At 35.6% G+C, this 18,748-nt stretch overlaps 1 protein-coding gene across 1 annotated transcript; it reads right to left on the reverse strand.

Moving 5' to 3' along the window:
• Positions 1–1,686: 1,686 nt before the first annotated feature.
• On the reverse strand, positions 1,687–7,016 carry LOC149004146 (cellulose synthase-like protein H1). The gene is made up of 8 exons (XM_089169132.1): positions 6,429–7,016; positions 5,997–6,327; positions 4,972–5,097; positions 4,662–4,781; positions 4,298–4,513; positions 3,997–4,132; positions 3,264–3,805; positions 1,687–2,371 (listed from the first exon to the last, which is right to left on the reverse strand). The coding sequence occupies exons 1-8, from the start codon at positions 6,686–6,688 to the stop codon at positions 1,808–1,810; spliced, it is 2,295 nt and encodes a 764-aa protein (XP_089025258.1). The 5' UTR covers positions 6,689–7,016; the 3' UTR covers positions 1,687–1,807.
• Positions 7,017–18,748: the final 11,732 nt, after the last annotated feature.

The following is an 18,748-nucleotide window of genomic DNA, read 5'->3' on the forward strand; positions in this document are numbered from 1 at the left end:
TATTAATTAGTTTTACTTTTATGGCGGCTCATGTCCTTAATATAAGATTCTATAAAGTTTATGCAACATTAGGATCTTAATGAAGGAAGAACAAAAGTGCATGGGTTGCTGTATCAAATTACATCACATTAGGTTCATCCATGTTTAAACCGTTTTCTACATGGATTTAATTCAAATATCTGTATTTCAACTATTTTTGTATAATTTATAAAATTAAGTGTTTGGTGTGGAATGAATCGGTTCATCCTAAAACTATTTGATTCGTGATTTTTGTGAATTCAAATGTTGGTTTTTGAAATCTCATTCACCCTCCCATAAATATACCTTTTAGTTAGACAACATTAATAGAAAACTTTTTATTATAATTTATCCAAGATTTCAAATCTCGAACAACCCTAATATGAATAGGGATTTTTCTTTGGGAAACTTAAATAATTTGTTATGGTAATAAACCATCATTAGATTAAATCTAATCATGCTATCTAAATTATAAAATTAAATGGATCTAATTTATAAAAAGTACGGGAATTCATGTAAATGGCTTGTGGGTATGCGTATCATCGCAAATCTTTGTGAAGCAAGACTTTATTAGGCTTAAAACACTTAAACTTTACCTTTTTCTAGATTCTATTGTTTATGGAACATCACTCCTGTTGAGTAAGACTTTATTGGCTCATGCTTCGCATTGTGTTGTCGATGGATATAGGAGTATCTCATGCCACATTGTTTTGCCGCTTATTAGTGGGTGGAGGTTTAATGAATTAATAACAAAAGTGGCAGGGTTGTGGGGGCAAAATTATATCACATTAGATCCCGTGTTTAAACCGTCTCTCCCCCCGATTTAATATCACATTTCTTTGGGCTTCAAAATTTAAATTCGATCGGTTGGTTTCGTTTTTTTGAATTCAAAGTTGGGCCTATAGGCCACCATAGAATAATTGTGGCTTATAGATTTCTGGTTTCGCATAATATGAATAGGGATTACTGAAAATGAAAAAAGATTTATTTATCACGCACTCATCATGCTTCAAATTATTAAAAAATGGATTATTTTATTACGAATTCATGTAAATGGCTTGTGGGTTAAGAGGGCTGACTTGGACTGTTGGACACAATGGTAAATTTCCAACGTAACCTATTGAACATGGGTAAATCTTTGTGGAGCAAGACTTTATTGGGTGAAACTTTCTTTTAGATTCTATTGTGTATGAAACATACTTGTTGAGTATGACTCATGCTTCACATTGTATTGTCGATAGATATGGGGTTGGCGGGCGGGGGGTTCGGGAAGCCTGCATGGGGTGTGGGGGCAATGCCCGTAGAGCCCCGGTAGAGGATTCACGTTTCTTTGGGCTTCAAAGTTTCTTTACAGCTTGGGTTTGGGCCAATGAATAACTGTGGCTTAAGATTTGTAAGTGCACATATATATTATTTTGTTACAGAACATTTGATATAGTTGTTTTGAGAAGAATACAGTGAAAAACCTAATGCTGGATGTAGCCTCACATTGAGGTGAACTTGGGTAAAATCCGTGTTTTTTTTCTTTCTTGTTTTCTATTCAATTGTATGTGATTGATTACTCTAATCCTAACAATAGTACATTGGATTTGGATGTAATTTTTCTTGTCAAAATTTAATTAATAAATGCTTAATTTCTTTTCTCTGAATGACAAAACACAAAACTGTTCAAAAATGAAGAACTTCCATTAACATGAACATACAATACTTCTGGAGGTTTTGGCACTTGGGCCTGGATTGGAGGATGACTAGGCTAAAGATAAACCTTAGTAAGTATATAATGATCTTTTCAACCCAAACGCATTGAGAAGTAAATGAAGAGTAATGCCAAAGTGGAGGACTTGTATAAGATTGATGAGGGGATCCCATAAATTCCTCTTTGGAAAAGCCCTTTCAAGAATGGCAAGAAGCTCAGTACTATCCATATGCTGCAAATGATCTCTCCAAGCCCTGGCCTAGACTTTCCAGCCCCAAGAGTTTGAAATGGCAGAAGCGACAAGCTAGCCATTGCAAGTGCAGTCAGGTGAAGCAATAGGAGTGTTGTGGGTGGCACAAACATTGGAGACTCATAAAAAGTGAACTGACCAGTATTGCAGTTTGTATCACCAGTATCTTCACCTGATGTGTTCTGATCTTTCGGTGTTACTTCAAAGACAGTCTCTGATATTCCTAAAATCTTGAGAATTACAGCCAATATAGCAAACAACCATGCTGTGGATGACTTTATCCTCGCCATTTTCTGATTGTTCCACCATGCTGGAACAGTTTCACCCCATTGGAGGTAATCTAATAATGTGCTAAGAATGTAGACCAGGAAAAGGAAACTGAAAACAAAGAAAGCTGGTTCGGATACCTGCATTTCAAATTACAAGAATTTAAGATAACAAAAAAGCAAAAAAACAAAACCAGAAAATTAAATTAGACTATTTTCTGAAAACATGAAAATTATGTTATAAACTTATAATAAGAATTTATAGTTTGTATATCTCAAATAAAAACTGGGTGGGTACTTGAGTTTGCCATTTTGATGTTCATCACATAAATCATCTCAATGCCCCCCCCCCCCTATAAAAAAATTGCTTAATCATGGAGAGTGAGTAGCATTTAAGAAAGTGTGAGGTGTAAAATTCAACTCTTCATACCCTTGGTATCATTCACAGGGAATATTCAATGCGAAAATTGAATGATTATCACTCAACCCTAATATGATATGATCCATATAGATATGGGGTCTGTATTTAGCTTTGTGAATACTTCGGTCAAGAGCTTGGAACTTGTGTTATGCATGTTCAAAGAAATCTCTGTTTGTTAATATAAAAAATATACATAGTAAAACCTGAAGTATTTAACTCTACTCTACAACCCTGATACTACTGAGTCTGGATCAACTTAATCTGTCATGGAAAAACAATGTATTTTCTTAATGTTTTTAAACCACACAATAGGGGTGGGTCCCATATGGAACCCACTAAAAAATCTTACCTCTGATTTTAGTCAATATTTACTAGTAGGATCTACTACTGTTGTGTGGTGGGAAGTGTCAGAAAAACATATTGTCATCCCCTAATGGGGAGGTCAACCATTCTTGATTCATCCAAAGATGGGGTTAGTATTGAGCATTATGAATAGTTAGGTCAAGAGCTTCGAACTTTGTGTTATGAAAAAAAAAAAAAAAAAGGAAGGAAAATCCCTATGATGGCTGCTGGAAGAAATTTCTATCTATTGATATAGAATTTGAAAATTACCGTAGGTAGAAAACTAGTGTTAGTGAAGATGGAGTAGGCTGGAAGCATGGCATAGCAAAATTCAGGTAGAGAACGTGGAGCCCAAAGCATTGTGTTGATATAGCCCAAGCATTCCCGGAATTGAAGCTTCCCAGTGAGGGTGGCAATGATAGGAGTATTGTTACTCCAAAGAATCTCCAGTAGACCAGTGGACCATCTCTTCATTTGGGTCAATATCATTGGCACAGTCACTGGTGCACACCCGAGAAATGCAGATGGTTGAGAGTCAAGATAGATGCTCTTCCAGCCCTTTCTATGAATCTTGAGTCCAGTGAGGACGTCTTCTGTTGTGGAGCCATAAACCCAACCCACCTCTTTACCCCACTGTGTGTTGAACTCATAGTCACAAGCTGAGACTGAAATTGCAGCCTTGATAGAGCTTGAAAGATCTTTTGGGTAGTCCAAGTTCTTCTCATTCTTATTAAACAAAATCCGGCCAACTGATTCTGTTAATTCAACCGAATCTCCAAATTCTACTCGAAGACCTTCATAAGATGATTTTCCTAAGAAAAGAAGAATAGGATACAAGTCAAATATCTCTTCTTCAATGGTGATGTGGTGCATTGCAGGGAATTACAGGATTGTGAATTAAAGACGATGTGGATCCTAATCTTCACTGGGTGTATATTGGGTAAATATTGACATATTACATGATTGAGCGTATGAGATTCAGAAAATAAAGAAGAAGAATTACCATTGATAAAATTCATATATGTTGCTTTAGTTTCTGAATCTAATGGTGATAGCCCATATGTAACTTTCCTTCTATGGAAGCATCCTGATCCACCACAGAAAGGTCCTTGAATTCCCGATAATCCACGGAGCACAATCTGACAAAACACGTAATGAAGATGAAGGAAATGTTAGGAAAAAAAATCGAGAGGAAATGGCAATAATAGGTACAATCAGTTGGGCGTTTTCTAGGAATGCAACTCACTGCTTGTTCCTTAACCCATACTGGAAAGAGAAAGAGAAAGAAAGAAAAAAAATCTCACCTGTTGAAGTAGAACCACAAAATTGATGCCCAATGGATCATCCTTTGGGACTCCATAGAATTTTTGTGGGTACAAAACGAAACCACTTTCGCTCTCTTTCTTCGAACCAAGTAGGTGACACATTGTCATGAGAACAACCTTTGGGTTGTTTACGAACATATCACAATCCACATTGAGAAAGAAAGGCGAGTTTGTCATCACTCCTGAGACTCTAGTCTAATCATTTCAATAATGTAAGTGATATTGGGTATGAGATTATCTAGGTCATTTTCAAGGTTAGATATCATTTCAATAATATAAGTGGTATTAGATTATCTTGGTGTTTTCAAGGTTAGATACCAGAGCCTTCTTTGTAAGTTCTTACCAACACATTCATGGCCCCTGCTTTAAAGTGATGGGGGTTCTTGGGCCGCTTCTCTCTGGACACATATACCAGGTGCGGCAACAACCCCTCTGAAGGAGTTCCTTTGTTCTCCCATATCACCTGCAAATGACATAAAAAGAACAAATTAAATAAACATGTAAAGATAGGCATCTTGTCTATTCCTCGGATATTCCTCTCTCAATTTTGTATTCCTTTTCCATTTTGGCAAAGGTTGGCAATTAGTGCTGTGGATAGCTGAACCCTATGCTTGTAATGTTTTCAGATTTTTATCAAGCTGAATGGAGCTTACCCTAATGATACTTGGGTGGTTACTACGATCTATATTCGAGAAAGCTTCATATTCACCACTGAGATCGCATGGAACAAATTTCTGAGCAGCCTGTTTGAGTCTTTGCTTGAGCTCTTCATATTCAATCTGATCAAAGAGTGAGATGATTGAAAATGCAAAGCTATTGGTTATTGACTATACAAGACATATGGAAAGGAAGTTTTTTTATTTTGGTGTAAGGGAGCTTTTATATATATATATATATATATATATATATATATATATAGTGTATAATATTACATATAATGATGCCAAATCAACAAAGAACAAGCATCATTCGACAAAGAACAAGGCCAAACAAAAGATTAGATAGAAAATGAAGAACTCTATCTCTCAAAAATTTATTCAGAAACAACAATATTCAGCTGTCTCCATAAGACGCACAAAACATGGTTTTATAGTGCCAAGAAACCTTAAAACGAAAAAACACAAAATTACGAAAATACCACTGAAAACAATAAAATGCCCAAACGCCCTTAAAACGATCCCGAAATGCCACAAAAAAAGGCAAAACAACAACAACAACATTCATCATCCAAAATAGTGAGCCCTTCTCATGAATTTGTTTCGGATCAACGTGACGAATTTCAGCCCATTCCGAGTCTGAGACTCCGAGATACCTCATGGGCCGAGTGTGGATCATCTCCCTTGACGGGGAGCATTTTGTGGCTCCCCCGATAGCTTTACAATCACAAATTATGTGGGGGCCACAAGTAAAAAATAATAAAATATTTTTTAATAAAAAAACTCATCATCCTAATCTTATGGGACCCCTATAATTTTTGGTCAATAGCCCTCGGAGAGCACTCTGTGCTCCCCAACTCTATGATCCCCGTCGGGGGTGATAATCCGGACTCCCTTTAATGGGCCACCGCATATGCATCATATAATACCATCAAGTCTATGACCTCCTGGCTAAGAGGTGTTGGTCATTATCAACCGAGTAACTTGTCGTGATAATGGAAAGAAAGTTTTGTAGCTATTACCTTAATCTTTCTCCATTCTCTCTGGAAGTTGGATGAGAAATGGGAAGTTGTGTTGGTAGGTTCAGTAGAAAAATACATGAAGGGAGCCCTAACTTGAACATCATATGTTTTGCAGAAGGGAACCCAAAGCTTAGCAAACTTAGATGCTTCCACAAGGGAATAATATGTAAGAGGGGAAGCTCCATCATCCGAGACATAACAAGCTAGCTTGTGAGCTGGGTAGTCTACAGCCAACAAGGAGAGCACAGTGTTCACAGTGATGATAGGTGGTTCAAGATCCGGATCTGCTGTTGTTACAAACATGTCCACCGGAGGAAGATCATCCCCAGCCCTATTATTTTGACAAAAAAAACTTTAATACATACATGTACAAAGTATGGTTTTCAAGTACTGAAAGAAATGAAGAAGCTAGGAATTAAAATCTCTATTTACCATTGTAAGAGGCGTTCAGGATAGGTGATGTAATCAACAGGGTTCCATCTAACATTCATGGCGAGGATCCAGCAGAAGGTGAACCATGACTCACAGAAGAATGCAAGCTGCCAAGCTACACCATGAGAGTTGAATGAAAGAAGACGATAGAAGATAAGAAGAAGCAGGAGAAAGAAGATGAGGAGGTCTATGACTCGCTGTAGAGTGTTTCTAACAGGGACTCTCTCTTGGAGAGGGAGAGAGATGGGATTGGCCGCCATGTAAATGGAGATTGAAAAATTGAAACCACCAACAGTCAAGTGTTTGTTATGGTCTTCTTATATAAGATCGAATATCCGCAGGATGTGCTGTAGAGCTACGTATTCCTACCACTGCCAAGTACAGCAACTTGAGAGTCCAAATCGAAGTTAACCACACACAGGTACCATTGTTACGGTTCTACGGTTATCTATTATAATTGCATCACTGTAATTGCCTTCATCAATGGAACCAAATAGGTTATCAAATTTGATGGGTTTAGCTTGAAAAAAACAAAAGGTTTATCAACTGAAAATTTTGGACACTGCACGGAATTGAGTGGAGAATTCCGTTCCTCTAAAGAAAAGTTATCCGAATTGAGTGGAGACTACCGTTCCTCTAAAGAAAAGTTCGATAAGAAAAGGCTGGTTAATTTGGAAGTGGACAAAACAAGCAGGGTTTTGGTCCTAGACGTGCCTGCTTCAACTACTGGTCAGAGCATTGAAAATAAGCTCAAAATGGATTCCAGCCTCTTCCGGGTCCTATCTCAACTCAATTCCCAGTTCTCCATTCACAATACTGCATTTCTTTGTAGAAGTAGAACTTAACCCAATATACCCTCTGATGTCCATGCATCATTGGCACTTTCTTAGGACAAACAAATCATAGGTATGTATCTAAGTCTACAAGGTGTGTAGAAAACAAATTTATCGTCTTGTCATTATTAGAGGAAAAAGGAGGAAGAAAATGTTGATAGAAAACAAAATATGGAGGGGAGAATATTTTGGCAGCACTCGGGGATTTTGTTACTTTTAAGCTGTAGTCCACCGGCACCCTAAAATTTTGGGGAATGGTTTATGGAAATTGAGTTGCGAATGGTGTGAATGAATCTCGACCACCTGTTTTGGTTTTTTTTTCTTCCTTTGTTTTTTTTTTTTTTTTTTTTTTTTTTTTTTGAACTACACCACTGAACCAAAAAAACAAAAACAAAAAACAAACTCTCGACCACTACTTTAAATCTGGACCATTTGCAGCTTAGTGTTGCGCATTTAGTACACAACATTGAAGCCAAATGGATGGTTTTCTACCCCTATTCTAGGACATATGTATTTCTATTTCCTACATTGTTACTTTTTGTCATGTTGACAAGATTACTTGGCATTTTGAATACTTGATATAGGGGATCTCCTATAAAGGTGGCGTGTAAATGTTATGATCCATTTCTCCCACATCTTGTTTTTTTTTTCTTTCAAAACAGTTCCACTTTTGGATGTCTCTCAGAGCATTTCATGACACATTGAAAGGTTACAGATTAATAGCCCTACCTCAAGTAACTCCCGTGGTTTCTGTGTAGGTCATATGTTCAACCGAAAAGGAGAGGTAAATAATTTACTTTGTCTTCTCTACCTTGTGGTGCTGTGTTTCTTTTACTTTCTCTTCTTACTCACGGATTTTTGGCAGCATTAGTTGAAGTTTTTAATGTTGATTGCCAAGTTTTTTATGATGTTGATATAATGTCTAAGCTTCTTTTATTTGTGCTGCTTGTTTCTTATAAAATATTAGTTATTTATCTTTTCCTCTTCTGGTTTATAGGTAAATGCAAGTGGTCTGTTTTGTGGAGTAGCTGAGATGATTGGCCGAGTAGATTTCAATAAGAAAATGGATTTTTGGCAGCAAGACAAGTGGAACTTCTTGGCAGCAAAATCAATAGCATGAACAGCTTCTTCTGTAGCACAAGTGGACCTAGAGGCTATAAGGCATTCAGCCCACACGTCCGTTACTCTAGGAATCAATAATGTATAAGTGATTTTTTTTTTTCAGATTATAAGAAACTTTGTTACCCTTGAATGGGCAAATCAATTCTACTAATTCTCTTAATTGATAATGTAATAGCATCTCTGAAGTAATTGTAGTTTTGTCTTTTCAGTATTGCATCTATTAACACTGGGTTGGTTAGATTGCACTAACATTTTCCTTTTCTGGTAATAAGAATCTAAGTAATGTATCTATATAACGGTAGAAGAATTCCTAGGGAAAGGTATAAGTCCCATAGGATCCACTTAGCACAAGTAATACTATGAAAGTGAATGGCTGTAGTATCAAACTATTTGCCAGAGGAACTAAAAACCGCAACATATAATTAATTATTTGCTATTGTAACTCCGTTCTGTGGCAACAGAAAATAGAATCCATGGTCAGTGTTCTCTGTCGCCAAACTTTACGACGGCTTTCTAACCGATGGAAAGCCAACGGAAAGTTACCATCGGGTCAAAGTATTTGTTTTGGTTTTAGGGCTTTTGCTATGGGATTCAATCCTCTGCGGCCATCAAAAGAGCGGCCATCCAGCAGCCGCTCCAGATGGCCGCCACATGTCATCCCAGAAAATCAGAACCATTGAAAGGTTTTCCTCTGGTTTCCCATTAAACCGACTACAAAAATTAGATTCGAATTAATGAACCGGTCCGGGTTACTAATTAAAAAAAAAAAACTCAAAACCAACTGCATCTCGTCTTCGTTGTTCCGTGAAACCCATGTTTTCTTTCACCTTCCCTTTTGGGTTTTGATACTCAGAAACTGTCATTTTGTATCGTCAGGGTAATGAAGCATAGAAAATGATTTTGTTGGCATTCCTTTCTTTTATTGGGCAAGTTGCTCCGCTTTTGTCTTTTTAATCAATCATCACTATCAGGCTCCAGGGTAAGGAATGAACATTCTGATCAGGATCAGCTGGAATTGGTTGCATCGTTAGTGGCAAGTCGTTAAAATTGAATGGAAGAAATCTGGATCAAGTTCTTCAGTTCTAATCGATACTGTTATGGATTTGAATCCATTCTGTTTGTCCAACAGAAGGTCATGAGAAGGATGGTGTTGTGTGATGTCTTACTCTCTCTGGTGTGAGCATGTTCTTCAATAAAGGAGAACAATGGATAATCAAGATTTCATGACCAACCAAAAGAAAGAAGACAAATGAATTAGAAGTAAATATATCTCTATTATTTACAAGAGGTGGTAACTAAAGCATAAAAATGCTTTCCCAAATGTACATCCGCTTGCTATTTACATTGAAAGAATATATGTATAAAAGGCTTCAAACACCAAGAGCACACCCCCCCCCTTCTCTTCTACCCAAAAAGAATTTCATCCCCATTTTCTCCCTTGAATTAGTTCCTACTCCTGGAAGGGTAACGTTACAAGCAACCAAAGAGAACTATAATCATAAAAAACAAACTAGAACAAGTAGTAGTGCATTTTTTGCTGCCTTCATATTGGATTTGTCATAAGTTTCCTCAGGGTTTTGTTGGTTGTGCCATCATCACCTCCAAGTCAAGTTATTGCAGAAGAAGCACAGTTTCAAGGCCAGCAACCAACTTGTTTTTCAGAAACTAAGAAAAATAATGGCCTACAAAGTCCTAATATAATAATAATTCTGAACTTATGCTTGAAGAATTGGGAAGCAAGAGTATCAAAGTATCAGCCCATGTTTCAAGTTCCCTATATAATCAGAATCGAAAACTGCAATTCAAGTTGCTCACCTGGCTATTGTGTTGCTCGATGAGGACAGCCGAGAAACAAAAGAAGGTGAAGAATCCAGTTTAGGGGGAGAGAGTGAAGAAGCCGGTTTGGTAGGGGAAGGTGAAAGAAAACATGAGTTTCACGGAACAACGAAGACGACGATGCAGTTGGTTTGAGTTTTTTTTTTTTGGTGGTAACCCGGACCGGTTCATTAATTCGAACTGAATTTTTGTAGCCGGTTTAATGGGAAACCAGAGGAAAACCTTTCAATGGTTTTGATTTTCTAGGATGACATGTGGCGGCCATCTGGAGCGGCCGCTGGATGGCCGCTCCTTTGATGGCCGCAGAGGATTGAATCCCTTTTGCTATGGGAATTTCTCATGGCAAAAGCCTTTATTTTTTGTAGTTTTGTCAATGTCTCTATGCAATCATCTGTCTCTGTGTATTTGCCACACATTACCACATGACCCACATTCCCTCCAAGGATGCATATCCTAACTGACATCGCCGTTGTACGATGTAACATAGCTCCACCTCTCCTATTGCTGCAGCCCGTTCAAAGAGATCACCGTCACTTACCGAAACCAAAGCAAAAGTCACCCTCTTCTTTCTCAGAGTTGCCCCTGTTCAGTGCCTAAACAACCTATAAATTATGTCTACCTGTACCCCTTGCTTGAGTGTCAACTGGAGCTCCACCAATTTCCGCACTCTTGATTGCAAATCCATACAATTCACTTGATTGATTTGTGCCCTTCGTACTAGTCATCAACCTAAATAACTTGACTATTGATCTCCATATAAACCCAGAAGATCAATACCAACGGAACGAAATCTACTCAGCTTGACACTTCCACTGAGTCCGGAACCTGTACAAAAAACATTCACACAAAATCATGTGGAAACCACCCATATGTAATTGTTCCACATTCCCTTCTGACTCATAATATTTTGACTTTTTTTTTCCCTTCTAACTCATAATATCTGTGGAGGGGATACACTACAGTATCTAGGTTCATGGCCAATCTGTAACACAATATAACATAATCCAAGAGAAAAATAATAAATGATAACAAATATCAAAGTTATTATAGTTATCCAAAGTATTAATCGAAGTTAATCAAAGTTAATCCAAGTCATAATAAGAATTTAAAAGAAAGAAAATGTTTAACAGCGAAAGTCTTAAACATTATCAAGAAAGGTTTAGAGTATTCGACGGGGTTGCCTGACAATACGATAAAGAGTGTACAACAATAAAATCTCTATAGAGTCTCAAAAAACTGCTAGACTTCATAAGAATAGTCCAAGTAGGGACATGACTCTCCATGTACCTCAGTGTCCTCTCCAGCCGGTTCTTCATAGGATTTCGCCGGCGGTGAACTCTCAAAGTAATTAAATGGGGTTCTCATAACCTGCAACAGAATTTAAGAAGAAATATATTTCGAAGAGTGAGTACAATAAAACTCGATCAGTGAGGTCAACATAATCATATATCACGCATCCGACACACACACACATATATGGGGTCTTCATAACCTACAACAGAATCTAAGAAGAAATATATTTCAAGGAATGAGTTCCGCAGAACTCAGTGAGATCAATATATATATATAAATGAATATACAAGTATGATATAGAATAATATGAAACTTAATGCCCCTATATGTATAACTTCAACTAGATCCTGATGAAGCCCTCTTAGTTCTTACTTCTTACCAAGACATTCATACCCCTGCTTTGTAATGATGCGGGTTCTAAGGCTGCTTCTCTCCAGATATATATACCAGGTGTGACACCAGGCCATCTGGAAGATTTGCCTTACTGTACAGTGTGTACACTATGACCTGCGAATCATATTTTATAAAGAACAAGTTAGTTCTATGCTTTTAACGTTGGTTTAATTCAAAGTATTTATTTGTTTTCGGTTGATTAAGCAAGTTATTCGTTACCTTAATTATACTCGGATGGTTTCCACGTTGTATATTTGAGAAAGCCTCAAATTTTCCTGGGAACAGACTTCTGAGCAGCAAATCTTTTATTCGTTGGCTAAGCTGTTCATATTCATTCTGCTCAAAGATTGAAATGCATGGTGAGATATTTGTTCAATGTAGATTGAAGATATAATGGAAAGAAATATCTGTGGCTATGTTACCTTCATCTTATTTCATTCCCTCTCGAAATTGGATGAGAGATGGGAAATTTCCCTGGTGGGTTCAGTCAGGGGCGGACCTACTAAGGGGCCGGGGGCTATGGCCCCCATATTTTTTCAATCTCTTAAATTTTAGATTTTTTATATTAATTTTCTTCATTTTTTTACTTTTTTTTTTCTTGTCAAATGTGAAATGTCACTATTTGACCCCCCAAATATTGAGAATAACTTTTAAATGTAAAATAATGGGTATAAAAGTCATCTCTAGTTAAAAACTAAGTCCTCAATTCCTATGTATTCTCCCCACTTCTCTCTCACATATTTTCTTCGTATTTATTCTCATTTCTTTCTATAAACGTGGATTAAAGGAAATTTTTGAAATTTTTTTTTTGTTAGATATTCAAAATGTCATTTATAATTAGAAACTAACTCCTCAATTCCTATATCCTCTCATATCTCCTCTCTCCTCTTTTTTTCCTATTTATTCTCTTATGTTTCTTTCTTCCTATTTATTCTTCCCTTTTTATAAGCGTGGGTTAAAGAAAATTTGGGAAAAAAATCTTCCCCACAATTAGGCACTCTTTTTATTTCTCAATTTATTTATTGTTTATCTTTTTTTTTTATTTGATTTTATATTCTTTATTTTAGCTTCAATTTTTTTTATTTGATTTTAAATTATAAATAAAATGTCTATAGTTAGTAAGATAACTAAGTACCATTTGTTGCATATCTTACCTTAAAAAAAATTTTGGTTTGCATCTCACATTTTAGGGTTGAAGCCATGTGTTTTTTTGTTTTTGGTACTGATGCTATAATTTATCTATAACTTGTTGAAAAAAACTATCATTATCAATAATTTGCCTATTTTTATCAACTTTGTGTGGGCCCCACAAAATATATGTGAGTTTATTCCTTAATATAATAAAATAATTCATATGTGGGACCCTCAATGGGTCTTAAAGACCCATACAATATGTGTAGCGAAAAACCATTGGTGCTTTCCCAATCTGGACTTCCATTCTTTGCCCCTTATATTGAATCCTGGTTCCGCCCCTGGGTTCAGTAGAAAAAAAAACATGAACGGAGCCCTACATTGGACATCATGTGTTCTGCAGAAAGGAACCAAAGCTTCGCGAACTTAGATGCTTCCACGAGGGAATAATACGTAAGAGCGGAAGCTTCATCATCTGAGACATAGCAAGCTAGCTTATGATCGAGCTGGGTAGTCAACAGCCAACAAGGAGAACACAGTTTCACAGTGATGATAGGCGGTTCAAGAACTGGATATGCTGTTGTCACAAATATGTCCACCGCTGGAAGCTCATCATCATCCGCCCTACAGAAATCTTGGAAATATTAACCATAGAGAAAAACGAGAACTGATGCAAATATTTTACTATGAAAACAGTTAGTATTTGCATGAGAATGTTATTTGAAGAAAGAAAAATAAAGAATGCAAGTTGATCGGAGAATGACAGCAGACGATACAAGAGAAGCAGAGGAATGAGAAAGAAGATGGATGAGGTCTACCACTCTCTGTTTAGTGTTTCTAGCAGGGATTCTTTCTTGAAGTGGGAGAGAGATGAGATTCGACATGGAAATGAAGATTGCAAACTAGTCTTTTTTTCTTGTTAGAAGATAGAAAACTGATCAGTCACACATAATTGTTAGGGAGATCGATGTATTGCTGTACGGTATATATTTCTCTTGTATAGCTAAAAAGCTAATGCTACCCATTAGCTCGTTCACTTCTATTATACCTAAAATTGAGTGCTGCACAATTAATGCGAAACGATCTGGAGTGTTCAAAGTGTAGTTCTGTGCATTTAATGCATAGCACTGATGAAGTCGAGTTGTAGGCTTGTAGCATACCCCATGGTATCAACTATCAACAGGGTTTTGGTCTGGCCAGCTGGTATATTTTTGGATTTTTCGCATTTTTTCCTCGTGAGTTGTGAGTTATCAGTTTCACTTTCTTCCTAAATTTTTGGATTTTTCAAAAAATTATCAGTTGTGAGGATCTGCTTTTTTTGGCTCTTGGATCCTCCAATTCTATCTCTGGTACCTGACGATAATATTTTTTTTTATTCTAACGGGTTATTCTTGAAGTTTCCTCCTTGTTCTTCATGTTTATGGTATAAAACTATGGATGATAATTTACGTCCCTTCTTCAAAATAATACTTGGATTTTGTTATTTCTTTTCATGTTCAGATATAATTCTTCTCGTCAAAACTTAATTATTGACTTTTTTTAGTTGACAAAAAACACATAATTAACTTATAACTTACCAAAATGATGGAAGCTTTCAACAGCATGACCATACAATACTTTTGGAGGTTGCAGCCCTTGGGCTTGGATTGGAGGATGACTAGGCTAAAAGTGTTTGAAGTTTGAAGTTTGAAGTTAAATCTTAATATGTTTTAATCTTTCCGACCCAAACGCATTGTCAAAGCATATGAAGGGTAATGGCCCGAATTCAGTGTTGCACAACACTGTTCAACAAACAATAAAGATCTTGACTTCAGTGTTGTTCAGCACAGTGCTTCGACAGAGATTTTGATCTTGACCATTCACTGCAGGCGTTGCGCATTAATTACGCAGTACCCTAGCAAAATCCGAAGAGTAACACCAAAGTAATGGACTTGTATAAGATTGATGAGGGGATCCCATGAGTTCCTCTTTGGAAAAGCCCTTTCAAAAGAATGGCAAGAAGCTTAGTACTATCCGTATACTGCAAATGATCCCTCCAATCCTTGGCCCAAACTTGCCAGCCTGAACAGTTTGAAATAGCTGAAACAACAAGCTAGCCATTGCAAGTGCAATCAAATGAACCCATATGAGTGTTGTGGGTAGCACAAACTTTGGTGACATTGAAAATGAACCAACCGGCCGGTATTGGAGTCTGTACAACCATTGCAAATTGCAAGTGCAAGCACAACCGTTAGCGACTCATTGAAAATGAACCAACCGGTATCAGAGTCTATACCACCGGTATGTTCAATATTTGATGTGTTTTGATCTTTTGATGTTACTAAAAATACGATCCTTCATACTCCTAAAATCTTGAGAATGACAACCAATAGAGAAAATAACCATGCTTGTGGATGACTTTATCCTCACCATTTTCTAGTTATTCCACCATAGTTGAACTATTTCACCACCACATTAATTGGAGGTAATCTAATAGTAGGGGTGCAAGTTTGTCCCTGGCGGCCCTAACCCACCCTAAGCCCGCCCTGAGCCCAAATAGGGCTTGGGCTTAAGATTTTGGCCCTATGGCCGGGTTAGGGCCAAAATATTCTGGCCCTGAACTAGGGCCAAGGGCGGGCCTGAGATTACTCTCTGGCCCACCCAGCCTGTCCCTAATTTTGGCTCTGATTTTGACCCTAATCTTGGCCCTGATTTTGGTCATGATTCTAGCCCTAATCTTGGCCCTGATCTTGGCCCTTATTTTAGCCCTGATCTTAGCCCTGATCTTGGCCTTGATTTGAGTCTAGACCCTCCACTCATATGGAGAGGAATTAATTCTAATCCACATGGATGAATACTTGGCACGTGTCAAATTTTAAAAACATGATCATGTTTTTTAAAAAATTAATAAAATTAAATTATATCTTGATTACCAATGTAATAAGCATCTATTTGATTTTGGCCCTGATCTTGACCCTAATTTTGACTTTAGTCTTAATGTTAATTTGACCCTGATCATGTACTAGATTTTTACCCTAATCTTCATATTAACATTGACATAATTATAAGTATGAATTTTGACCTTCAGTCCTTTTGATCATATTAAACTATGAGTGCACTTTTTATATTATTTTTAAGGTAATTTTATTTTTTGAACTAAGTCATTTTAGTTCTCAAAAAACATTGATTTTTTTTTTTTGGGACTAAAGCAAGATAATATATTATAAATAATAAAAACTATTATATAGAGAATTAATATCTAACAAATCTACACCCCAATTTTTCATCATGAATATTGACATCTTTCTTTTGCCTCCAATGTGATATGTCAAAAAAACTTAATAAGCACAAATAGTTGTGTTTGTAACTAAAATATATTTTGTTTTAACAAAAAAAAAAAGTATCAATACTAAATTATCGTTGATTTATTTGTTAACAAGGTTTTGAATATGATTTTTTTTTTGTTGACTAAGGATATCAATGGGAGAGGGTTTCAATTTCCATCACCAAAGCAATGGGAGACTTTTAGAGCTCAATATAGAATTATGGAGTGTGAATTCATTTATGTTTAAAGCAAAAATATCAATTTATTGACTATCTTATCATTTTGTAGGAGCTTGAATCATTTTATATTTCTATGAATTTTATTTTTAGTTAACTTGTGATATTTTTATGTGTTATTTTTTAATTTTTTTATGAATTTACATTTTATATTTTCGGTCCAATGATAGGACCAATCACGGCTAGGGACAAGACCAATGACAGGGCCAATCAAGGTCAGGGCCAATCATGACCAAGGCCAATCAAAGCTAATCAGGGCCAAGGACATGGCCAATCAGGGTCAGTTCCAATCAGGGCCAACCCATCCCGACCCGGCCCAATTAGGGCCAATCAGGGCGGGAATGGGCTTGGCTTGGCTTAGCCCTATAGGACTTATGGCTAGGGACAATAATCCTTGGCCCTGAACTGGGGTCAGGGCTGGAAATGGGCTCAGATTATAAGATATAAGGCTAGGCTTGGGATTACAAAAGCCCGGTTTAGCCCGACCTTGTTGCAGCCCTATCTAATAGTGTGCTAAGATTGTAAATCAGGAAAGGAGATTGACAAGGAAGAAGGCTAGTTCCAAGACCTGTATTTCAAGTTACAAGAATTTAAGAAAAAAAATATAATAAAATAAAATTATTTTTGAAACATAAAAATTAAGGTAAATATCACTTACCTTCATTTTGTTAACTTTCTCGGTTAAATTTAACTTTTATTATTAAATATTTTTCTAAAACCCCAAATTATCGTTGGCTAAAATTATTTTTTTATTTTAAACCCTAAATTGCGGTAATCACCCTAACAGTTAAAATACTAAATTACCCTCAATTAAATATTTATTAAAAACCAAAACTAAAATCCAAATTATCTTTAGTTATTAAAAGCCCAACATATCCCTTTTTTTTAAAAAAAAATATCGAACAATTAAAAAATCCAAAGTAGTAGTAAGTGTTTAATTTTATAAACATACCCTTTCTTTTTTAATTGCATTTTTAATTTTACTTGATAGTTGTACGTGTTTTTTAATTATTTGATAAAAATTACATGTTGGGCTTTAATAATTAAAGGTGATTTGGGTTTTAGTTTTGATTTTTAATAACTATTTTAATTGGGGTTAATTTAGTATTTTAACTGTTAGAGTGATTACAATTTAGGGTTTAAAATAAAAAAATGTTTTTAGCCAAGTTAGTTTGGAGTTTTAAAAAAATATTTAAAAGTTAAAAGTTAAATTTAACTGAGAAAGTTAACAGATGGGGGATGTTTGATATATTTGCTAGATAAGAGGGGAGGTAAGTGATTTATCCAACTAAGAGGGGGTGTAAGTGCTATTTGTTCAGTTTATTCTTTTTATTTTTATACATGACAAGTAAGAAGGAGAAAGATAAGGGAAGAATGACAATTTAAATTTTTTTTTTCAATAAGAAGAAATTTATCACTTTAAGTCTAGGGTTAATTTTTTAATGCAATTTAATATCAAATATAAATAAGTGATATAAAATTTTAAGGTAATTTGGAGTTTTTGAATAAACAAAGATGCTATGTCATCACTTAATTAATGGAATTCAATGGTAGAAGGATCGATAAAAACAAGTAAAGTCTACAATTGAATTAGTAATTTAAAAAATGATAAGAGATAAAATAGTCATTAAATTAGAGTAAATGGAACAATAATAATTATCTTTTATTCTTTTAATAATTAGGTCCTATAATTTTATTTTTTCTTTTGTTAAACAATCTTATAATTTTGTAACTACACATGGTCTTTGTCAAAATTCAAAATAATCAAAAAATTAAATTTAAGAATTTTATTAATAATTGACTCCTAAAATGTACAAAAAAAAGATTATTTTAAAATTTTAATTATCTATGCCAATAAGAATTAAGATACAAGAAAGATATTATGAAAATAATTTAAGAAAAAATCCATTCTTTTGTTTCAAAAAGAGAAAAAGTAGCACAATGAGAAATAAGATTTTCTTTTTGAAAAACTTATATTTGGTAATTAAAATGCAAAGTAAATTACTTTTTAAAAATAGTTAAAACAAACCGATCGTTATCATAAATGTCGGTTAAATCTCTTTTCTGGTCGTTGGGGATCGTTCCCTCTTCTTTTTAAAGTTTGTTTATTTATATATTCAAACCTCATTTAACCCGTGCAGATATTTGATCAAATGCCGCTTCATCTCCGCC

This window comes from Hakea prostrata, chromosome 9 (genome assembly GCF_041222555.1).
Source record: "Hakea prostrata isolate BN-2017 chromosome 9, UWA_Hpros_2, whole genome shotgun sequence".
Taxonomy (NCBI): domain Eukaryota; kingdom Viridiplantae; phylum Streptophyta; class Magnoliopsida; order Proteales; family Proteaceae; genus Hakea; species Hakea prostrata.